Source organism: Alligator mississippiensis, chromosome 14 (assembly GCF_030867095.1).
Source record: "Alligator mississippiensis isolate rAllMis1 chromosome 14, rAllMis1, whole genome shotgun sequence".
Classification (NCBI taxonomy): Eukaryota; Metazoa; Chordata; order Crocodylia; family Alligatoridae; genus Alligator; species Alligator mississippiensis.
In genome coordinates, this window is record NC_081837.1 from 1,568,340 (window position 1) to 1,592,604 (window position 24,265).

Here is a 24,265-nt window from a genome sequence, read left to right on the forward strand (position 1 = left end):
AAACCCCCTGCACTCGCATGGAGATGCTGCCTCGGCTGTGAATTAGCTTCCAGGTTTGGTACCCGGGGCGACGCTCCGATTTCCGGAGGTGTCAGCACTTCCCATTAGAAGCCCATTTTTAGGAGTTTCTAGCTCAGCAGAACAAAATAAACGGCAAAGTTTAGCTGACTCGGTCTTGGCCGCAAAACACTAAAAATAACGCGCGTGTGTGATGAGAGTGCTTAAAACATCAACGTTTATAGATTCCAGATGCGTTTCGCCCTGAAAAGTTCAGGTGCTAAATTTTACCAGCGGTGGTGGCTTAAGTACTTTTCGTATTTGAGCGATGCAAGGACCCGAGTTAAGGGCGTATGAAAACTATTCTTACCACACCACCTCATTTCAAGCCCCGCATCAGAAGTGGAAGGATCGATGTAATGCTTGATGCAGCTGTCTGCTGCAGCCCTGGAGGAAGCAGTCTCCCCGGCTAGCAGGAAAAGTGTACCGCTAAGCAAATACCTGCCTTCCTGAGTTGAAGCCAGCACATTTTATACAGGCCTCTAATACACCAGCAAAGGGATTTACAGACACCACTACTGCAATCAGGTGAAGCCTATGCACAGATTAGCAACGGTTGGGGAATTGTAGGTGAAAGCCTCCCCCCTCCCTTCCCAGAACCATCCATCTAACGCAAGCCGCCCAGCCTGCTCAACAGCCCTGACATTTGGAGAGACATTTCTGCAATATGCTCCGGAGCATCTACACACGCGCAGGCTGTACATGCTAATAGGCAATTCACAGCAGAAAACTTATTTTGCGTTTGTCACCCTCTCATTGCTAAGGCACATGAGCTTGCATATCCCGCGCCTGATTTCTTGTTTGCTGTCGGCACTAGGAGAAATGACTGGCTTCTATTAGTCTGGCTTTCAGCCTTGAAGTACAACGGAGGAACCAACTCAGCCCGTTTGGCTTCAGCTTGGCTTTCAGACTCTTCCACAGCAGCCACCATGCCAGCGAAACGACCACGGGGCAGAGCTCCCGTGTCACGACTACGTCAGGTAGCTCACCTGGTTTTATAAAGGGCTCCGTTTCTCTTCCTGTCACCTACCCCAAGCGGCTGAGGGATTAGCTTAATCTCCGACTGCTCCTGGAGCCGCAGCCAGCACCAGTTTCTCCCAGCCATTATTCTGCTGTTGCAATTTCCCGGAGCGCAGTTGCTTTTTGCCCCTTAAACCTTAGAACAGGGCACAGGTGAAGTTTTCCGTTCACAGCATCTGATGAAGTAAGATGAAGATGAGCCCACAAAAGCTTGTGCTCCAGGCACCTGTGAAGTGCAAATCTATCCTGTCTTCTCTATTTTCCTTTGCAAACCAGAGTGACCTAATCCAGTCCCATCCATCTCTTGAGAATCCTGCAAAGGGTTTCTGATCAAACGACCGATGCCTTTAACAAACTGAAGAAGGGTAATACAAGACATGATGCAAGAAGAGCTTCTGCCGTTCTGAACTCGAAAACCACTTGCTGTCAGGGAGCACCAAGTGCCACGCGAAGAACCCTAGCGGCTCACAGAAAGCCGATCACCGAAAATAGCCATTTGCATGGAAACGATTTCTTCTTCCGAGCGCTCATTTTCTATTGCAGTGGCTCTCAACCTTTTTAGCCCCGAGGCACCCCTCCATAACTTCAGGGGCACCCCATTTCAAAAGCGAACGTATTGCAGTGCTTACCTCCTTGCAGAGGAGCTAGGCAATGTGGGGCAGAGAGCCCCCAAGCAGGGAATGCCTGAGCCGGCTTTATGTGCTTCTCGCCTCCCTTGTCCTGCGGCACCCTTCCACACATCTCGCAGCACCCCAGGGTTGAGAACCACCGTTCTACTGCATTTGCCCATGAAATACAGTTTTCTATTGCAACAACGGGTGCCACAGCAATTAGCTGTGATGTGAAAAGACCGTGGCTGTGTGTGGCGAACAGGACACCGATAGCCCTCTTTCATCTTGCAGTATAACAAGACGAGGGAAATGTGGAGGGATTTCCACTTAACGCGGAAGAGCTCCTGAACTCTTGAAGAGACTCCTGAACAGGAGTCTGCCGCAATCGGAGCGTGAAACGCACCCAAACGCTGATGCTTCAAACCGACTCAAAGCTCTGGTCTTACTGATGGTTCGCGACATGAGCTGAGGATGTTGCTGGGCCTGACCGCTGCCCAGACCACTCTGAGGCTATGCCGGATCAAAGGAAGAAGCTGAACTTCATCAGGCTTGCCTCCGTGACTCCACAAGAGCCATGCCACAAAACGGAGAAGAGACTGATTGGCAGATGTGCTAAATTTGCACTTAGCTAATGAAAGCCTTGAGTTTTAGCCAAGCACAAACAAAAGCCGGCAAAGAGAAGAGTTACTGGGGAGATCAAAGACAAGCAGAGGGCTCGGGCTGATGGGAGGATGTGGCTCTTATCAAACCACCACGGCACAGAGCACGCCCACACCCACGCAAACCAAGGACTTCAACGCTGGCTAGCCAAAGGACAAAGTTATTTGTGTAGAGAGAGATTAAACGATCTGTGGGCCAGTAGTTGATGGATTTAGCCTATTATGCAACAACGGGATTTCAAGAGAAAGAGCAAATCTTAATGCGCTAATAACTCTTACAACCCAAGCGAGGTTTCCCCGAGAACTCCAGGAGGGATGGACGGGGCCAAGGAAATACTTGGGTAGAAAAATGCAGGGGAGTAGCAGCGTGTAGCCCTAGCACGAGAGCGAAAACCATCCTCCACATCCTTGCATCAAGGCTGCCGGGCGCTCGCAACCCCTAATTCAGAGACTGTTACAAAACTTCCCAGAAACGGGCTCTTGCTGCTGTCTCCTCTTTGCTCTTCACACTGCACATGAACATACAGCAGCGCAAAGGCAGTCGGCTGATGGTGTCAAATTCTGCACCCCAGGATCTTCCAGATCCTACACCGGATCCACATCCTAGTACTCCCGCCTGTAATACCCTCGGCACAGTGCTCAGCCACAGATTTCATAAGCTGACCACGTTAAAACAAAAAAGACCGCTTCCCATCAGTCAGCGACTGGTCTATGCCCTTAGGAATGAACATTTCTCTCGCTCCTGAAAGACTTTTTTACTGCTACATGACGTGAATCAGAGTGCTTCAATTAAATGCCAAAAACAGCTATTGCCACTGAGTTTCAACATGATTAATTAAAGCTGTCATTCAGATGCATGTACACAGGGAGCAAAACGCGCCTTTGAACAAACAGAAGTTTAAGCCATGTTACAAAAGGCAAAGGCAGGAAAGTTCACAGTGAAGACCCAGGCTTCACCCTTAAACACGTGGTTTGGGGAAACGGGGCCTGGCTGGCAGGATCTACGCGAGACCATCCGGCTGCAGATGGAGAGTCCAGCTTCACTTTGAACTCCTGGACTTACTGCACACCACAGCTGCAGCAAGACAGGGGCTGCTGAACGAGGGCAGGATAACACGGTTTAAACCAGCGGGTCTCAATCTTTTTAGACTTCAGGCACCCCTGGAAAACTTTCACTCGGGTTTTTGACTACAGAAAAAAATAACGGAGCGCTTTTTCTGTTGGAAAGAACACAGAAAAGCCACAACAGGCGGGGAGGAATTTGACCATGGATTCCTTTCCGAAATCTCTGGGGTTATCTTGTGAACGTCTGTACAGTTACCAGCGCTAAGGATCTCAAGGCACTGCCTGAGAATGGCTGGTTTAAATGCTGTTTGCCAGGCAGATGTGGGGGTGACCGTAACTATTTTATAGCTGGCTGCGGCCAGGATCCTACACGCTCTCTGGCCTCGCAGGCCCCGGGAAGCAGCACTTGGATGAAATGAGCCTGAAGCTGGTTTACAATGACACTATTTGAGTCCTAGCTTCCAAGGCACAAGCACAAGGAAGTGCTGCCCTGCGGTATTAGTGGGCCCCAAGGGTCCGCTCCCCTTTAAGGCACCAGCAACAACCCCAACAAGAAAACCAGGTGTGTGAACACTTACTAGAGAGGTCCCAAGAGATCCAGAAGTGGCCCACGTGGCCCACAGCCCTGCCACGTACGAAGCTGGCAGCTTGGCTGAGCGAAAGCAGGTATTTACCGCTTGAAAAACTCACCAAGTTTTAGTTATCCTGGGAACTCTGGTTCCCCGTTTGAGTCTTGACCCCACGTTGGGCGCCCCTCTCCGGCACCTCCAGGGAAATCAAAAGGCCGAGCCAGAAAGCTAGAAATGGATGCCATACCCCTGGCACAGTTAATGATCAACAGTTACAAGCATTTGTGGCAAGCACCTATGCAAATGTATTGAGGGAACCAGAAAAGGTTGGGAGGGGAGAGCTGCTGCGGAGGGACGGGTCTATCCCACGCTCTGTGATATCGGGATCAGCAAAACAAAGCCACAAAAGCCTGGGGCAGAACTTCACGGCAGCAGAAACAAGGAGGGTCTTTCTCAGTTGCTGCAGAGCCAGCAGCCTGGAAAGCAGGTTGAGTCGCAGACATCACCTCCCGCCCGCGGCACTGGACGCCAGCAGGCAGTTCTCTGCCTAGACAGCAGCCCCGTCCTGCCGGGCTGGCACCCAGGGCTATGCAGGAACACAATACTGACGTGGTCACCTAATGAAAAGTGCCCACAAACGTTAAATGGGAAGAGATGTAAGCACCCTTTTTGGGGATTTCAAAGATTGCAAATGGCAGATAACCCTTAACTCCCAAGGGGCACGTCTACACGTGCATTAATGCGCTGTACTTAGCATGCAATAATAATAACGCAGCAATAACAGGTACTAACTGAATGCGCAGTCACCAACACAACTGCACAGTAGTGCTGGCACACACCTTTTTAGGGACACTAGTGTGCAGTAGATGAATTCTACTGCGCATTAGTGCATTAGCACAGCCTTTGCTGTGAGTGCTAATGTGCAGGTTTAGTCTACTGTGCATTTAACATCTCATGCAGACGCACCCAAGATGAACTGAAGAGGAGCTGAACGCAGCACCTGGAGCTACATTACCAAAATCCCTTGCGCTTCAACAGCCTCCTCCCCCGACCTCCTCTCAAGTGCCATTGATTTTCAAGACACTGATCAAATATTTAGAAAGGTACAGAGCAATTAAAGATTTCCAATAAAACATTGTATTTGCTAAGATACAACCTGCCTGACTACCGGACAGACAGACTCGTTGGTCAGGAGTGGTGGCGAGAGCAGGGTCACAAGCTTTCTTTTGGGGAAAAAAATAAAGAGCACTCAGGATAAGAAATATGCAGAAACCACGTATCTGACTGGACACACACACCCGAACACAAGGAATTAAAATGAGACCTTAAACTCAAAAGTTAGCTAAAAGAACACCATCAGAGATCGACTGAAGCCAAGAGAAAAAAATAAAGGGAGCAGGCTGGGGTCCAAGGTGGAGCCTGGCATCATTCGGGAAGATATGAGTCAATACGAGGAATCTGAATTACACGGTGTACAGAAAAAAAATCAGCAAATGCCCTATTTTATAAATAGCTTGTAACATCCCCTGCAAACCCAGAAGGAAGCTGGCTGCCCTGATGGTAAAAGGGATGCTAGCAGCAGCAATACCAGGCATTATCCAACTGCAGAAACACGTCACGACGAGCTCTGCCCTCTGCGGAGAGGAACTCTACCGACAGCTCCTGCCCGCCGGAGACTTGCTCAAGAGTTTTGGGAACTGGTAGCTACACAGAGTGCAAAGCCTCTTCCCTGCACGCTCGAAACACGCGGCATCTTGTAACAGGGAGCAAGCCCCGTTAAATTAATAAAAAAGCCACTATCCACCTCTCAGCTGAGAAATCTCTCCAGTTTCTCCTTTCTAACTATTCCAGGTTTGGTAAAATGCTTCTGTGATTAGTTCTGTCCGGCTCTTCTCTGCCCCCCATCACCACAGCAAGGTGGCATGTTTAAATGTACACTCACACAAGGGAAAGGAAGTGTTTTCAGTCCCGTGTGAAGACAGGAAACCGAGTCACAGGACTAAAGTCTGCGGTGCATGCATCTGCACTCTTAGATGCCTAACAGGGCCAGGTGCCTCCTGTCTTTCAAACCCGCAGCGGGCACTTCCCCGCATCTCCTGGCACCAGAATCCGGTCCTGAGCATCTTGCCCCAAGTCACAGCTGATGCCCGCGGTGCAGCGTGAACGAAGCCAAGCTGCCAAGAGTCCCTAAGCAGCAGACAATCCCCGCTCTCTACCGAGACACAAAAGGCAGACTGAGAGAAACTTGGCAGCCAAAGTTAAGCACGGCCCTATCTCCCCTGGGCTGGGGAGAACTTGTGGTCACAGACTAATACAATGAAGGAGATACCTAAACCTCAAGGATTAACACCCTCGTGCAAAGAGGGAGGGAAGCACCCGGGGGTTATTACAACTACAGGTAAAACTTCACACCTCTGCTGCCTGCCTTGCTTATCCTGACCGCCCCCATAGCCGCCGTGAAGTTTCACACTGAATTCAACTTCCGATCCTGCACAAAAAGCAATGCTAGTAACAGAGTTGGATGGAGGGACGAGCAGGCCCCGCGTCAAGACAGTGCTTGCACGCTGGCCTTCGGGTAACCAAGGCTCTCTAAAGGTTGATTTTAATCCTTGTGCATCTGAGATGTGGGAGGCCCAGACCAGCTGACTCGATGGCTGACAAAATGTCAACAGGGGGATATTTTCTGCTGATCCCTGAAAGCCCGCGCTGATTAGCTCGCCGCATCTACGGACAACTGCACTCCAACAAAAGTTACCGACGGCATCTGGACGGCTGACGCCCTTGCCGGGCAACCGGTGTTTCGGTGCACAGTCACAACACCCGGACGCACGACTCTGCAGGCCGTCGCACAAGGGTGTCACGCATCTCAGAGATTCCCGGTCGGCAAAGAAATCACGCAAGTCGGCGCGCTCCCGCAGTGTAAACACGCAAATCCAGCGCCGGGCCCCAGAGGATCGTCTCGCTCCTGGCAATCTGCACTTCTAGCTACACCGGCTGTGCGAGTCCCTCCGATAACCGAGTTATCTCCCAGCCCCGGGAAGGGCGGGCCTGCCAGAGGAGCTGCAGCTGCACACACTCCCAGGACTGGCGCGACCCGCCTCGGGGCCCGCTGGGCACCGACCCCGGGACCCTCTGTACCTGGCCCAAGTCACCGGGGTGAACCCGGATTCGTGGCCGTGCTCCTGGCTCAGACCTCCGAGACGGTCACTGCGCCGCCCGCCCGTGCGATACCTGCGGGAGCAACCTCCTTGCAGCCAGCGCAGCGACAGGTAAGTGGAGGGAACGGCCTGGCAAACACCACCCGGAGCCCCGCTGCACAATCAATCACACCTGGCTCCGGTTCTCCCGCGCACCTGTCCCACCACCCTGCACCGGCAAAGAGGCGCAGAGCCGCTCTGCCACGCGCACTGGGCGTGCAAACACCTGCCCCGCAGCCGGCGGGGAGGGGGCACTCACAGCTGGTTGATGGCGTTCTGCGAGATGACGGCGTTGTCCGAGAAGTAGGGGATCATCCTGCGCGGGCCGGCGGCATGGGGCGCTTTGCTCCGCTCCGCTCCGCTCGGCTCCGCTCCGGCCGGCGCCCGGCTCCCCGCCTCCCGCCCCGCCCCGCCCGCACTGCGCAGCCGCGGCCCTGCCCCGCCCCGCCCCGCCCCGCCCCGGCGCAGCCCCTCTCCGGCCGCCGCGCTCCCCGCTCCTTCTCCCGCTCGCTGCTCGGCGGCAGCCGGACAGCGCTAGCGCCGCTCCCCGCGGGACCCGCAGGTCGGACCGCGGCAGAGACGCCGGCACGGCTGACCAGCCAAGATGTCCCCGCCGCAAGAGCTGCCACCACCCGGGCAGGGAAGCGGAGCTTTGCTCGGGAGCGCGCACGTGGATGAGACGTGGCCCTGGGCTCGGGGGAGAGGGAGGGGGATCTTCGCTTGTGGCACAAGCACCCTTCCTCAGGCATAGGGGAAAGAAGTTGTAAAAGTGCTCCTAGGCAGAACGCTTGCAGTTAAAGACATGGGGTTTTTGCAGACATCTAGCTGGTCTAATAAAAGGTATCCCTTCCACCACGAGTTCGGCTTCCTTTCGCCTCTAGACCAAGACCCCGGGCCCCTGGCATCACCAAATACCAGCTCACCAAACCCAGTGCTGGCGAGGGTCGCCCGCCCCGGCTACGGAGCAGAAAAGGGCCTCGCCTGTGCAAACCGGCTCTGGGGAAGAGGCCGACCAGGGAGCAGAAAGCAGGGCCTGTGTTTGGGAAGACGCTGGAAGCGTAACCATCTGCATCTATCCCAGTAGGATTCGGCAGACAATACACAATGCATCTGTATTTCCTGCCATTTAACGCTCCGTCACCGCTGAGCAGGCTTTTGCTTCGGTTCCCACAGTGAAAGTGAGGCAAAGGGCGCTTTCGTTCTCCCTCGGACTCTTGCACGCCGGGGCAGCAAGGCCAGTCCGGCACCCCCGGACGGGTTCAGCTGGCCGCAGCGGCGGCACGGAGGGCTCCTCGTGCAGCAGCGCCTCCCGTTCTCAGTGCACATCCTTTACCGTCTGCACCAGAGAGGATTTTACAAGGGAAACGGCCTCCTGAGATAACATCTCCACCCAGCCTCTCCTCTCCCTCCGCTGTCACAAAGCTGGGGGAGGAAGGGCACGCAACCGCGCTCCGGCTCCATTTCATCCTTTTCTTTCACCCCCGACTGCTGTTTTAACCACTTGTGTTACGTGTCCCTTGGTATCCCGGTTGGTCTAAGAAAAGATGTCGCCTCTAACCCGAGTTTTCTTTGTCTGTACTTCTTAGACCAGCACGGCTACAACGCGCATCCCCGATGCCCCAGAATTCAGGCATTCGTGAGCAGCATGGTGCAAACGAAGTGGGTTTGCCCCCGGGAAGGCTTTCCCATTTTCCGTCTGGAGAGGAGAAATCCCCCCGCCCTTTGCTAGTGGCAGCCCCATGCTAGCTTTGACCCCTACCGTGAACCAGCATTTGGGCTACAAAATTGTTTAGGAAATTAGTGGAGACTGGGAAGAAAAGGGGCGGCTCCAGGGCAGAAGTGAAGCCCGTATAAACCAAACGTAGCGGGTCCGCTCTTAAACAACTTCAGTCCGGCGCTCTGGAGATGCACGACATTTAACTGCAGGTGATTCGGTTTTAATTTTAAAAGAAATGGAGCAGACTTTCTCCACAGCTCAAAGGCTTTATTTTCTCCTACACTCTTGCTCAGGAGCGGCACTTCCAGAAATACTACAGTAGATAAATTAGGTCTAGCCCAGATGCACTTCTGAAAGCATCCTGGCGTTTGGATCAGTTGAGTAACAACCCGGGGGAAAGTATATAATCTCCTCTGACCATCTAGCCTGACCCAGTGATATTTCTTCCAAAGTCTCCTGTCAAATGGAGAATGGCTCCCAGCCATCCTTTCCTCGCAATGCAATGAAACGGCAAAAGATAAATCTTACCAGCAAATTCTGTGGTGTAAAACCTACAGCCAGTACTACCCTGGATAGACACAAGCACGCTCCAGTGCACTCTGAGTTCATTTCAAGCCTTGCCAGAAATGTGAACACCCAGAAATGAGCAAGGGCTGTTGCTCTGCAAGCTTTATTTAACTCAAGAAGCGTGCACTGCCCAGCCATGAGTATTTCTCCTTAAGCTAACCACCAATGGTGCAGAAAAGCAAATCATTTTGCTGCGCAGAAGCAAGTCAGTCTGACCACATTAGGTGAAACAGGATGCCAGCAAGGTAGAGCTTCCTGAGCTTACAGCATGCCATACCCAGCTTTAGTCCTCGCCACACATTCACCTAGAAAGCAAACCCAGCACTTCTCCCTCATGCTAATTTAATAACCTGCACAATGCATGAAACAAGGCCCTGAAGATAATGGATTTACTTTAATAAAGATGTTGCCTGGACAGCTGCTAGAGGTATCTCAGTATGCTCAGCCAACATGACAAACAATCGTTAAGAAAACCCAACAAATGTACTGATTAATTACAAGCTGTGGCTCTTAAAGCAACCACATTTAACATATGGATAACAGGACTCTCAATTAATTAACCCAGGATTAATATAATCTGGCACTGCATCCCGTATGCTGGGAACCGACAAAATTAGAGATGCTTCGCCAGGGATGCATCTTTCTTAGCAAATAAGGCAGATATCGGTAAAAACTCCATAGGTCACGGGCGCATTGCGATTTGCAACAGAAATCTCACCAGGGATAATGCCTCTTTTTATCACTTTGCTGTACAGACCGAAATATAATTCCAAGAGTCTGACATCACATCTGAGCATCCTATTACAAGTCAGGGTACCATGCACTATTCAAACAGAGGGTGGAGTTGAAATCCCGATTTCCCATCCTACTTCTGTCCAGGTTCAGAAGCAACCACGCATCTTTCTACTGAAATTGAGCCTTGGATGCTGGACTGATAAGTTAAATATTAGCAGGGATTTAAGCATCAGCAAGAGACTTCCAGGCATATTGTATACATGAGGCATGAGAAAGAAGCGGGCTCCGAGCTGACTTATGGACCCCAACGTGGTGATGAGATGTGCAAGACACAAGGCTCCCAGCATTTATATTCCCACTGCAATAATGTTCCTCACTGTAGGTGATGACTCTCAGCTCGGAAAAGCATGTAAAGAATTTAAAATGCGCACGATTTAAGCAACAACAGGCAATGTTTAAAGTGACTAAAACGCTGGGATAAATCATCTGAGAACAGCTAGCAACTGCCATGTGACAAACTGTAAGGCAGTCTTGTTGGGGGCTGGAGCCCTCCCCATCTGGAGCAGGATTACACGTGGCAATGGAGAAGTTGTTTGTGAGTTTTCGGTCTGTGTTTAGCACTCCGCGGGAGGTAACAGGATTATCACCCCCGGCCTGGCGTGCTGGGTGAGGACAGTAAACAACACTGCATCTGTACATTTGGCGTCTGCAAGCAGCCTGGTTTCTACCCTTAACCCGGTCGTAAAAACCAGTGAAGAGAACAGTGACAACCAGGTACGAGCACCACCCAGGATCCAGGCAAACCCTTGCCCAATGTGGGAAACAACGATGTTTAGGTCTTCATCAGCATCTCCCAAAGCTGAACCAGAACGGCTGCCTGTGTATGTCAGGCAAAACCTACGTTCAAAGAACGTGAAGGCTTCCCGGTCAAGAAACACCAGCAGTTTGAGCTGCACGGGCCACCTGCTGAGCTCTCGGTTGTGCTTGATACATCTGTGTTACAGCTAAATTATCCATCTGACCTCCCACCTTCCCTGCATATCCACCAGGTACTGAGTCCCTATCCTAGCAGGTAAGCCTGGTGCCTACATGACCCCTTTGAGGGGGCTCTGCATGGGGCCAGGGAACTCCCTGCCTGATCCAGGCCCCAGCAGGTGCTAACAGTAAGTGCAGGTAGAAGGTCTTGCATTAGTCTGGTGCATGCACCGACTTCCTCGAGGAGGGATGGAGTCTTGTCAGTAGATGCGGTCAAAAGGAAGTGTAAGCATCGAGTTAGGCTGGCGGAGTTTCTATGCAAAACCAAGAGTCGGTGAGCTGCTGCCCAGACCAAACCAGCCAGCCCCATTCCCAGGTCCTCTGCCTGCCCGCTCAGGCTGGTTTGCGAGGCGACTCCTCTTCTGCTAAGGCGATTAACCCTGGGGTCGGGACTGTCTGATTCCCTGTGTGCACAACAGGATCCATCTTTGAGCTGACCCTCTGAGACTTATTCCAAGGGGCGGGAGGTATTCTTCGTTTCTTCCTTGAGGATGCTGTTTGGGCTGAATCTATATTAGCCCCCATGGAAGCCAGAAAGTGAAGCAGAATGAGACGCCAGAGACCCAGAGACGTGGCATCAGGCTTGCCCAGGGTTACCGGAGGACACCAACAATGGGAGGTTATTGTGAGCACGATTTTTTTGCCCAGGTCTATCATCATCCGTGAGGCAAGGGAGGGCCTCAGCTCGTTTTTCTTTCAGCTGGATCTGGGGTTACGTAGCATGCCAGAGCTGCTGCTCGAACAGAAAATGCCTGCTCTCTCGAGAGCCGGATGCTGCCTGTTCAGTCACCTTTACTACAACCATGGAAAGACTGGGCCTTTATAGCTGGGCATCTGTTTCCTGTGTCATTTATGCAAAGACGAGGCTGAAAAGCAACACACTGCCACTGCTGGCGGCTCATGCTCAGCTCTTGCAAGAGCCCCACACACCACATCAGCCTCGGCGTGGCTGTGGAGATGAGACGCAGCAGTTCATGTCCGTGTGCATGGAGGGGATGTACCTTGTTTTCGCTTGTGTGTGACCTTTCAGGAATGGTACCTGCTTGCCTTCGGTCCTCCCCTGCCCACGCAGGCATAGCGTCAGTGCTGGACATGATGGGGAAAGGGAAGAAAATGATTTGAAGGAGGAGGAAAAACACGTCTCGGAAGAGGCCTGACAAACGGTGTAATTCAGCTCGGCAGTGTCGGAGGCAGCCAGGTCATTCCCTGCCCCTTCCACTCGGGTACAAGGTTAGTCGACTGGTTCCTTTGCTCTGTGCCCGGGAGAGGCCCGGGAGCTTTCAGAGATAAACAGAGTCCAGAGATGGGTCTAAGTGGATTAGGAGCACAAACAGATGACTTATCTGGTAAGAGCCTTAAAGATAGCAGCGCGCCATCGGGAAGACACACAAGTCAGAGAACCCACCTGGCACCTCCTTGAGCGGCCTTTCCACCCTCACCCCGACCCTAGGGGTGGCAGCATAAGGAGACCAACTGGAGCATCTCACACACTTACAAACTCCAAGGGTTTCATTACTGCAAACAAATGTCCTCAGGACAGCTCTAACCATGTCGGCAGCCCAGGACTAGTGAGCAAGCCAAAGCACAGCGCGCACGATGAGAGCACGGTAAGGAGATGGAGTCAGCTGAAACTTTCACAGCCAGTACGATAGACCACGGCAGTGGTCCTCGTGCGTATTACCCAGCCAGGGGGATCTAGCCCTGGAAGTAGTAAGGCATGCTGATGCACTGTGATTGAGAAAGGGGTGCCCGGGAAAGCTAGACTTTCTGCCAGGAGAACCAGACCCCGCGTTCTCAGTCTGGTTGTTTCAGACGTCAAGAAGTATCTGTGCTTTCAGCCCCTCCCCAGGAGCGGGGCTCGGCGCTGCAGCGATGATACGCGCCACAGAAATAACTGCACGGAGCAAAACGTCTTGTGGCGGTGTGGTCCGACAGGACAAGCACGGTCAGGGAGATGGGGGATACGATAACGACAGCGAGCAGCTGGGCAAAGTTCTGCAAACATGCTGCAGTACCAGTTCTCGATTCGGTGCACCAACTGCACGCGCACGTCTTTCTGGCCCACGCTGAGGAAGGTTTGCAGCCTCCCTACCTTTAACCCTTCCTCTTCCCCGAGGAAGGGGAAGTTACCTCGGTCTCCAAGAACAAGCTGCAATTCCTGGTCCCGATCTAGGCCAATTCCCACCAGAATAGCACAGGCAAGTATAAACCTGCACCAAGTGCAAGGTGTAGTGAAGGCCCGGTAGCCAGGCTAAAGCCCTCTCGGGCGGCATGCACTCGGGGCCAGGGTTAAACTCCTTCTCCTTTCGGAGACCGGGCTCCCTCTGCTCGTCCAGCACAAACATCCCGTCCCCTCTCAGCTGCCTTGCTCAGTTCTGTCCGCTATCACTGGGATGCTGGGAGGTGTCTGCACCGCTGCAGGGACAGGAGCATGTCTCCTAGTCCAGACCTGGCAGGAGTCCCCCCTACCTCACTCTGAGTGCTGCATTTCCACGTCATGCATGCAGGACTGAAGTGCTCCCCGGCCCCCAACAAGAACTTAATTAACCCCAATACAGTGAATCTTCCCCCAGACAGAACGGGGAGTCGAGCGCATTAGCACCCCTTCCTCTCAAGGTGCTCAGTTATTAATGTCATCTGGGTAACAGCATCTCCACAAGTCAGCCGTCGGGAGACTGGCTCACGTGGTCAGGATGAAGTCCTCTTTTCTTGCCCGCTCGCTATCCAGCACCCCAGGCTGTTAAGACTGGCTCAGCCTCTTCCTTTTAACCTGGACAGGTCAGCGCCTTCCATGACATCCAATATATATTTGAAAAGACCACACTTCTCACAGGACGGGCCACTTCACAGACACAACGCGTCTCTCCCCACCACGCTGCATTTGCTTTTCCTTTCCCTTCAGGACAGGGGCGAGATTATCATACACCCGGCCGGCCACGGGTGGTACTTTGCAAACACCGCTGCAATAGCAATTGCAGAGGCAGCCTCATTCGAAGAGAAGCTCAACAGTGCCCTCTGTTTCTGCAGAGCTGTGCATTTTAGCAGAGGCTCGCCAGGGCAGTCTTCAAGTTTATTCCATCCTCCACGTTGTTAACCGAGCAGCGCTTCTTCCTGAAGCAGCACGTGTAACGAGGAACCCAGGGAGGGCATCCTGCTGTGACCCCTCAACGTCGCTGCCTATAAAGGGTGACGTAAAGCAGACAGCGGCACCGTGGTGGCTAACTCCTGAGTCCAGTCAGGCGGTTGCTTATAGGACACATTCATTTAACTGGATCCTGAATGCAATTCATTTGCCTTTAAAAGAGTTCTTCCACATCATTTGCCTATGGTGACTGGTTGTATCTTCTCAAGATCAGGGATTGGCATTTCCCCAGCTAACTCCCTCCCCTCGCCCTTGCAAAACAAGTCCTCTGCCCCACGCTGCTCAGAGCCAAGATGAGCTTCCCTGTTGCGTCCTCGTATTCAGAGGAGACGGCATTGGAGCAACTGTTGGTAGCAATGGGCTCGATGCTACTGTGAAGCCAGGAGGAGCACAATACCTTTTCACAACAGCTTCTGCATCGATGGCGTTATTAGTACTGTGCAGAGGAGCATCTTTGAATTCCAGGGGGATGGCTTCATACCAGGTCGGGCTCAAAACCTGACTACTTAAAAGGCTTCCGGCTACTTGCCCAACCCCTCTCAGCATGTTTAAGGGATGTCTGAAAGCCAAGCAAGGCCCACACAAGTTTCTTTACTTTCTAGAAGAAAGGACGCACTCAGACACAGTTCTAGGTGCAACATGGACACAGGTGGTGTTTCAGGACTAGGTGGCGACCATTCAACGTGGAGATAGATGTAGGCAAGATGGTCACAGGAAACAAGATTGAGACTTTCATCTGAAAGTGTGAATTGCTATTCTAAGATCAGAACAGCATCCCGCTCTAGTCTTGTATCCTACTTTTAACAGTGGCTGGTCCCACGTGCCTCAAAAAATGGTGCAAGGACTCCTGAAGGGCAATTACAGAATAAACCTGCTCCTCCGGGAAGTTTCTTCTTTTATTTTTAATTGGCAATTGGCTATGCACAGAAGCAGCACCAGGACTGACACCCCTTCCAGGCTGGGGTGTTCACGTTCCCAAAGACTCCAGTCCTTTCTCCGTTCCTACTCAGCTGCATCACTTTGCCTCCCAATCCTGTGGCTACAAGCCTCAGAGGTTAATCACGTCTCACAGATGCACGCTCTTCCCTTGGCCAGTTTAAAAAACGTACTGAGATCTATACGCTGGGAAGGGAATCTGGCAGTGCACAACTACAGCAGCAACCAATTAACAAAAGAATCGATTGGCGCTTTACTAGGAAAAGCAGATCTGAGTTGGGACGGAGACCACCTGAAGCAGCAGGCAGGAGCTGCACCTACTCAGAGCATTTTGCCCAGCATTAGACCGACCAGGTATTCCCAATAAGGAAGTTCCCAACAGAGTTAGGAAATGCTCAGATTAAAAAGTCATCAATGCACTACCCATCCTGTGCCCCGAGAGGGTCCGGGTCCTCTACGAGAACAATCATGACCCTCTACTGCAGCATAGAGGGGTCAAACTAAGGCTGCAAAACCAACCGTGATTCAGACGTTTTGTAAATCATGGGAGTCTGATTCTCCGTTCCAAATTTTCTTGTAACAGATTATTTGCACATTCTGTGTATTTTATAATAATGATTTTAAATAAATGATATTGCCAAGGCTAATATTGAGCTGGATTTCTTCCAGGCATGCAATCGCGCCTAGGAAAAACTGTCAGTTTCTGTGTTTGATTATATATTCCATACATCTCTCCTGACATTAAGAACTAGCGACTTACTAATCTTACCCATTTGGGAAGCCCTGCAGGATTCAGCAGCACATTCGTTAATTCATCATTTCTCGGCAGCATCTCCCCCTTCAGAGACCAGAGGAGATGCACGGCACCTTCAGGCTCCGCTTTAGCTCGTGCTGCTATCAGTCCTACTCCGTTGTAGCCCTGCACCCTCAATTCTCCCCTTTGGCCTGAGCCCCGGCAGGCTTCGATTCGAAATACCCACAAGGCGGTGAATTTGGGTGTGCAAGGCAGGCACATGCCAAGTGGAATTCGGAGGGTTTTAGTCCAGTCACTAGACACTACGGGGTGCGTAATTCCTGGTGGCACAGATCCTGACTAGGCTGCAACCAGGGGTCCAGGAGAAAAAACACTCCCTATCCTGTTCCCGTCTCCAAATGCGCTCGCTGAGGACATCATCGCATTGCTTTTCAGAGTCTCACTTCCTGCTTCCCTCTAGGAGGCTAATCCCGCAGGGAATACAACACAACACTTGCCCCAGTGACGTTCTGACCTCAGAAGCCTTTAGCCTCCTTGTTCAAGTGCGCCTTTTAATTCAGTATTTATTCATCCACCTCCTCCAAGCACTCTGTCAAAGTGCCAGCACGCCGCAGGTCCGGCATCCTCCACGTTTCACTAACCAGAGCAAAAACTGGAGAGCGCTGGCGTCTGTCAGCCTACCTCTTGCACCACTTTCAGGGTGTTTTACTCGGCAACGAAGCTCATTTATTAAAATGTAAATATTTGCAGCATGATATCTTACTCCACGGCTCAGGGCAGCATGTGCATTTGGCTATAGCTATGCTCTCGCTAGCCACATCCACGTGTTTCTGCGTGTTGTGGACAACAGGACCTGGAATCGTCCCTGCCCGCCCAGAGCTGGCAGCCAGAGCTCACATCTGCAGTTGTACAAGCAAGCGCACTACAGCCTGCGGGAAGGGAGGGTTCCTGAAACTTTCTTAATATCGTCCTCTTCCCCCACCTGTAGCAAGCACAGCAGGCCTCTCGCCACTGCCCCAGTTCACTCAACTGGATCCAAGTGGCACAACTGCACTGCAGGTGGCTCCAGCCTGTGACCCGGCCCCCTTTCTGAATGCAATCAGTGCGAGAAGGAAAATCACGTACAGAATCCCGAGGGCTTCTCCGTATCCGACCGTCCTCACCTTTAATCAATCAAGGCGAGAAAAGCCCTTGTCAGGACCTACGAAAAGCCGTGCTGCACTGGCTCAGTCTTGGGAAGACCTTATCCTTGACAACGAAAGGAGCAAACCCCACTTCTTCCTGGCCCTGCGCTCCCCAAAGCATGCACCAGCCTCTGCCTTCTTACCTCATGTCACGTCCTACCCATGTTCTGGACTCTGCCCATCTTTCTGGATACCTTTTAACACTATGCAACCAAGCATCTGTCCTGACGTGACACATGCTGCATTCCCGAGTTGGAAGATGGGCTCGCTGGGTTGGAGACCAAATCTTCCTCATTTTGTAAAGTGCCACCTTGTCCTTATGTACCCATAAGTGGCCCACAAAGTGGTTATGTATGGCAGCATTCGTCCTAATGACCCCTTGGCATTTGGACTAATCCCATATTAACCAAAGTGGAGGCAGGTAGCTTGGCATGAAAGTAGTTCTGGGGATGCTTGCAAGCGAGTTGTTTCCCACTATGTGTGTCATAGACTTTGCCCTTGCTCGAGTGGATTGTGGACCAGGGTTCAGTGTTGAAGGGAAGGGCTTGGGTCGGTGTTTTGTGAACTGGGGTGCATTGACCCCCAAAATGCTCCCAGGTGGCTAGCAGAATGCTTGCCTGAGCAGACGCAACTTGCTTCTCTCTGCAGGAGATGTCCATTATCACTGCCGTGGGGCAAGGAGGTCGTCAGCACAGCTGCAGATAAGAAAGGTGGGTCCATGAGACACTCGCTCCTGAGAGGCGGTTCAGGCTACAAGTTTGGGAGCTTCTGGCACGGATAAGAGCATCTTCCTTTTCAGACACTAGCTCAGCTGGGTGCCCCAAACCCTGCACTCTGCCCAGAGATCCAGTGCTGCAAGAAGTACTGAAGGGAGGCACTGGAGACAGAGAGCAAGGAGAAAGCATGGATTGTGTGCTGGAAACTGGAGGCCAGTTTATGTCAAACATGCTGAAGGAAAGCTAGCCAGGGCTGGAGGATGTCTGGTCACAAAGAGCATTGCACGTCACTCCTCTGTTGCAGACTGTAGCAAAGGAGGCTAATGGCAAACAAGATGATAAATTAAATGCTTTCCCATGCAGAGGTCACCTTCCACAACGTGAGCAGTTCCATGCCCGGCACTTGCACACGTATGATGCCTTGGGTTATTATTTATAAGCAAGAAGCCTTGATTCACTTTTTAACATTCTTTTGTAAGAAAAACTCAAAGAGAAGAAGGCTGCGGGATTACTCAGCTGTTCCTACATACAGAAAAACCTTTCAGTGCTAGAGGTTTAATTCAACTTCATACCAAGAAAAGTGAATGCAACCTTTATGCAGTTATTAACCATGAGCCCCTGCATTAAACTGTGGGCGTCCACTTCTAGCTGTTAACAGACTGGAGCCCCGGAGGCATCATCCTGGCTACCCAAGACTATCATTATAGCAATTACTTGACATTCTTTTCCTGGAATGGTCTCTTTTAACCAAATCCAAAAGCGCAATGGTTCCCTGGCTCTGCAAAAGGCTACAGACCATGATTTTCTCCTGGATATTTGATACAGAGCAAAACTGCGTTGTCTTCATTTCAGTGCATTAATGGTCTTAAAATGAGGACTGCAACAGAAGAAGTTTCTGCCTGACACTTCAGTGAAAAGACAACCTCCTCTGGAGACCTAGCTATACATATGCAAATAGTCATGAGTCTGACCAAGTGACACGCAAAAAAGGTTCAAAGGGTTCCTTTGAAGTGCTCGGAAAATAATGACATGGCTAGACCAAGGGGCCTTTATTAAATTTTGTACGTAAGGGGTTATTGTGCAGGAGAGAAAATGATAGCTTTCTTCCCAAAGGCTCAACCTTCAGCCACTATTGTCATCTCCAAGCAGATACAAGCAATACTTCACAGTTAGGAGGGAAATGCTGGCAGCTTCACACCTCGGCTCCAAAGGGAGCTGACAGCACCCCTGACAAAGAGACGCTGATGCAGAGAACCATGACGCCACTGCCGAAGGCTGGGAGATGCGGCCTGTCAGCAAGCCAGGGATGCAGAATCCTTGCCAGGCAGTGCACAGCTCCGGAGAGAAAGGTTAAACACACTGCCAGGTGGTGTCACTGCATTTATAAACATAGTTTAATATTCATGCTCTTCCGGCCAGCGCGACAGCCCAGCAATGCAAATGCATCTTCTCCGCATAGGCTGCAAGCCAGAGAGAGGGGAGATTAAAAAGGCAGGTGAGTCCAAGTGCACTTCAGCCGGAGCCTGCGGGCTGGAGTGGCGGCAAGTCTGAGGGCAACCAAGATTGAAGGGGAGATTGTACAAAGGAGGCTGGCTTCGCACCCGCTCGGCAAGTCCTCTTGATCAGGTGAAAACATCCGGGTAACACTCCTGAGGAAGGCTAGGCAGACACACTCCTCTCCCATCCCTTCTAAACTACCCGCCACGCACCTTTCAGCTGGAGGGGACAATTTCGGTCCTCTTGGCCCGGAAGTAAAGGGGAGGAGGAAAAACAGGGTGAAACAGTGGCTGAACAAGGAAGAGGAGAAGCCTGGGAGATACCAATGCCACCAGGTATGAGAACGGGCACAAGAATGGCAAGAAGGTGAAGACCCAGACTGCTGGGCAGCCCGGGGTGGGGAGCACAGGGGCAGGTGGCGACATCCTGGCGAAGGAGAAGCAAGGCAAGCTGCAGGTTAAAGGTCTGCCGGAGGCATATGTCAAGAGCCTGACTGGATGGCATTTAAAAGCCTTTGCAGATAAGCAGTGTTAACTCTCTGATGTCTCTGCCTATACGCATGTTCCTCCTCCTCTCTGCATCTCAAGCTGGGAGTCTGACGTGATGGAGAACCTCAGCTCCACACGCTCAGCCCCGGGGTGACTCTGCTGCACCCCACTTTACTATCAGGTGCCGATTCTGCTAGGAAGGACGTCAGCAGATTCTGCTGGCTTGGTGAGGCAGAAGGCTGTTACCCTACCGGGGCCTAACCTCAGTGGCTGCGGCTCAAGCATACCTCGCTCCGCAGGGGATACTTCCAAGTCACATAAATCATATGCAAACCCCGCCCCGGGCTGCCTTCACGAAGTAACTCCAAACCCTAGAAAGGTGATGACAGGTTATCTGTTCTCCAGGCTCAGGTAAGTACACAGGGCCAGGCACCAGAAGGATGGCTGTGACCGGCAGCGCAGCACTCTCCTATCACTGGCTGCTCAAAGCACACGCTGGGACCGTAACATCCTCACAGCCTCTGCTCTGACACCGCAGGTCCCTTCTCTGCAAGCTGGCCTGTAGTTCAGGGAGGATGGATGGGAAGGGGACAAAGCCCAAGCAACCTGTTATTCCCACGTTGCAGGATTTCTCATGCTTCCCTGTGAAGCATCAGGAACTGGATGCCCCTGGAAGCAAGATCCCGGACCAGGAAGACCATTTGTCAGGTTAGGAATGGCACTGACCAGGCTGCAGGAGAGCAAGTCCCAAGGATGTGTGCTCTAGACTCTCTTCCTGTAGCCAAGTGGAGTCAGCATCCTTTACCTTGCCTGCTTGGGCACCTGTTTCAACAGCCCCCTGCTCAGAGCAGAAGATGAAAGGCCTGCAGGCCTGATAAGGTCTAGAGACTAAGCAATGCAAAGAAATTCACATGTGGACCATCTCCTACGTGCTTGCTGCCAATACTTAAATGCCATTTTGTACAGACCGAGCCCTAAAACCCCAGTGAATTACCAGAATTGTGTTTATTAAAACAGGAAATGAAGTTAAGATCACCCAGATGGGCTTCCAAGCACCACAATCCAGCCCAGGTAGAAAGCACTCGCATGTAACACTGCCCTAGTTAGCAGGCTGGGCTCAGGCATGCTTGGTGCTTGCTGCAGCCCCGCGGCTGGTCTGAGCATGACTGCGAGCTCAGGTGAAGCCAGGCACCTCTACCTCTGAACAGATGCGTCAGCTGTTACGCAAAATGAACCCACTTCTGTAGCCAAGACAATCGGAAGCGCCAGGACCTGGGCGGTCAGGTAGGGTGGAATGGGTGAGTCACGCTGGCCCGTCCCCAGGAAAACTTCACCAGCTGGTGGGCCTGCCTGAGCAGTGCCTAACAGCACGGAGGAGCGAATCTGGAGCAGGTTACAGCCGGTAACTAAGAAGAGACTGAAACAGGGTCCGTTTTTAATGCCGAGCTGTGAATTTCTGGTTGCTGCTTCCCGTGATCTATCCTGACATGGGGCTGCAGGCCTGTCCAGCGGGAAGCTGTCTGCCCACGTGCCAGGCAGGGCGGCAGCATGCTGCTTTGCCATGCCTTCCAGGAGCATAAAGAATGAACTCGGAGCCAACAAAGACCCCCAGGAGCGAGCTCTCTCCCCTTAGGCCACCTCCCCGCCATCAGCTCACCATTTTCTGCCTTGGGAAAGCACAGCTAAAAGGTACAAAATGTTATCACCAAGTCTAACTTAGGGCCACCGCTAACCGGCCCGCAACAATTCAGGATCACTAAAACCCAAGAGTGTCGCTGCTCCCACGCACTCAGGTCGTGAGTCAGGCTCCAGAGCACAGTAAGGAGATGTTCACCAAAAAAAGCATTCCTTTTTATCTACCTTCTGGTTCGTGCTGTTGCTGTTCACGTTTTCAAGCTTCTGCCCACAAACACAAGAACAGCAAGCTGTAACAAGAGCAGGAATCCCCCAAGCCTGGGAGTCGGAGACAGAAGGGGAAAAAAACCACACCGAACACTGCAGGATTCACAATCGAGTCATGAGAATTGGCACCTCCAAGGGCAGCCGGCGCTTGGTAGGAACTTTGATGTCACGAACCCAACCACAAGCCTTATTCATGGCTCTGTATTGTGAAACCTCCGTCACTGTCGAACCTGCACTCAAACACTGCTCAGAGTCTGTCTGGGATGGGAGAGATGGGGATGAGCAGAAAACTAGGCTAGATGGCCTCTGGAAGGCCACTCCAACCTTATTGTCCTAGGATTTTACAAACCTTCAGGGGGTGAGCGGGAAGGAGCGCTGTGCTGGACTGTTATCCCTTCCTATGAACAGAATTAAATGGAGGATCACACCAGCTGAAGAAGTCATAGGAGTAACTGCCCCTTCTTGCTCCATTTCAGCATAACACATCATATGTGTCTCGGCCAAGAGGACTCTGTTGCCGCTGGACAAGCCCCTTAGCTATGCACGGCACTGACAGATTAATTTTAGTGGTAACAACCCCAGGGTGGTTAGCAATCAGACGGGGTGGGAAGGGAGGGGTGTCCGTGGCCCAGCTGGCACTGCAAGGCTACCACTCAGTGGATCTCTGTGGCCATGTGCCTCAGGCAGTGGGTCAAAGCCCAAGAGGTCCTGGGTATCTGCAATCCCTGCTAGGGTGGCAAAAGTGCACACCACCACGGGATTATCTCCTGAAGACACAAGCACTGGGGGCTGTGCCAGAGATGAACGGGCTGTCGCTACCTGGTCAGCCCCTCCCGGAAGAGGCCAGAAGGTCAAAGCTCCCCTTTCACTGGCACCTCCTGCGGATTTTTCCCTCCCCAAAAAGTCTTATGTTCCCCTAGCCCACAATCCCAGCCATTCCCTCCCGCTGGCTTTTGTCTGGTGCAGCCACTCCTTTCCTGGAGACCCAGCCTACGCCACAGCTACGGGCTTTTGCTTTCAGGAAGGGTCAAGGAGAACCAGTTGCACTGGACTGGGGAGAGCTGCAAAGTGGGGAGGGGATGAGAACTGCACAGCATGAGCCATGGAAATCATCTTTTAATGACAGGGACAAGCCCCAAGGTCACCTCTTACCTTCTGGGTTGGGACCGGCACTCCTCTTCCCCACTGTCCGCCTCCTGCAGCCACAGAGGAGAGAAAGAAAGAAACAAGACACGTTAATTTGCTTCCAACAGGTGTACCTGCTGCAGACACCTGTCCTGCACTAGCTCAAGCTCTGGGAAGGGCTGGGACGGGGCGGGAAAGGTCTCTCTGCTTCAGCGCAGCTCCTGGGCTGCTGCACGCTTTCCATTTGGAGTCGAGCTGTTTTGAAGACCCCACGGACACCTCGAACTCTCCTGTCACTCCAGGTTTCGGCATGCTGTTTGTTGTGTGGCCTTCTGACAGCCTCAAACAGCATGAAGCCCAAGCACTTCTTACTCCTGAGGCCTGCTGCACACACACAGGGACCTGCAAGCATGCCTCACAATCTAGGAGGCACAGCAAGGGGAAACCAAGCCACCTGAGCAGGCCCACGTGGGCTGGGAAGCAGCAGTCTGACATGTTATGCCGCTGGAGGTGCAAAATTAATAGGCCCGATCCTAATACGCTGTGGAATTTTACCAGGACTCCCTACTAACACCGGATGCAACGACTCCAGCAATCTCGGGAAATTAATTCCACTTCAGAGTGTGTTTAAATGTCTGGGACCAGGGGGGGATGAGGGTGAGGCATGGGATCCGCTTCGTCAGTGAAACAATAAGCCCAAGTCTGGCTTGAGCAATCCTGTATTGGCTAAATAGCGTCTTAATGAAACCAAGGTCTAAGATGGCACTGGCGGATCTCGGGGACAGCAAGAGACGCCCAGCGGAGGATGACCCCAGGAGAACGGGCCCATCAGTGTCCTGATCACATCATCCCTGGCTGGAGAGACTTAAGGGCGAGGGGGCTGCTTTGCAGCAACAGCGCCTTGAGCTGAGATCCATCACTCCCGGACCTTGGCTCCCACGCTTATGGGGACAAATGCACTTGGACTGAGCTGCTGATGCAGGAAGGCAGGAAAAGCAGCTGCTTTTCTGCAAAAGAGGAGCTTAAACTCTGCTAAGAAGTGATGCTGAAGACTGCTCGCAGGAAGGGACCGAGTTTCACTCTAGCCTTGGTGAAGCATCAGAAACGATGCTATCAGCGGTGCGCTCACGTTACCACCTTCCCTCCAGCATCACGTTTTATCTGGACGCTTCATGACATCTTACAATCTCCCCATCGTGACCACACCTGCGTCTTAAGCGGGGACAGATATGGATCCCATCGCCTCTCCATGCTCCTTGCCAACAGAGGCATAGAAAGACCTGTGGTTT

The 24,265-nt window shown here is 52.2% G+C and overlaps 1 protein-coding gene across 3 annotated transcripts in view; it reads right to left on the bottom strand.

The window, feature by feature from the left end:
• SSH2 (slingshot protein phosphatase 2) overlaps positions 1 to 24,265 on the bottom strand; it is a 103,273-nt gene that overhangs the window by 43,291 nt on the left and 35,717 nt on the right. Inside the window, exons 1-2 of one of the 3 annotated variants that reach the window (XM_019494931.2) lie at positions 23,256 to 23,377; positions 23,004 to 23,047 (exon numbers count right to left, since the gene is read on the bottom strand). In XM_019494931.2, the coding sequence (XP_019350476.2) occupies positions 23,004 to 23,047; positions 23,256 to 23,288 (77 nt within the window). In that variant the 5' untranslated portion in view covers positions 23,289 to 23,377. Of the gene's footprint in view, positions 1 to 7,437; positions 7,578 to 23,003; positions 23,048 to 23,255; positions 23,378 to 24,265 lie in introns of those variants that run through there. The other 2 variants (XM_019494932.2, XM_014600209.3) reach the window with 2 other exon arrangements.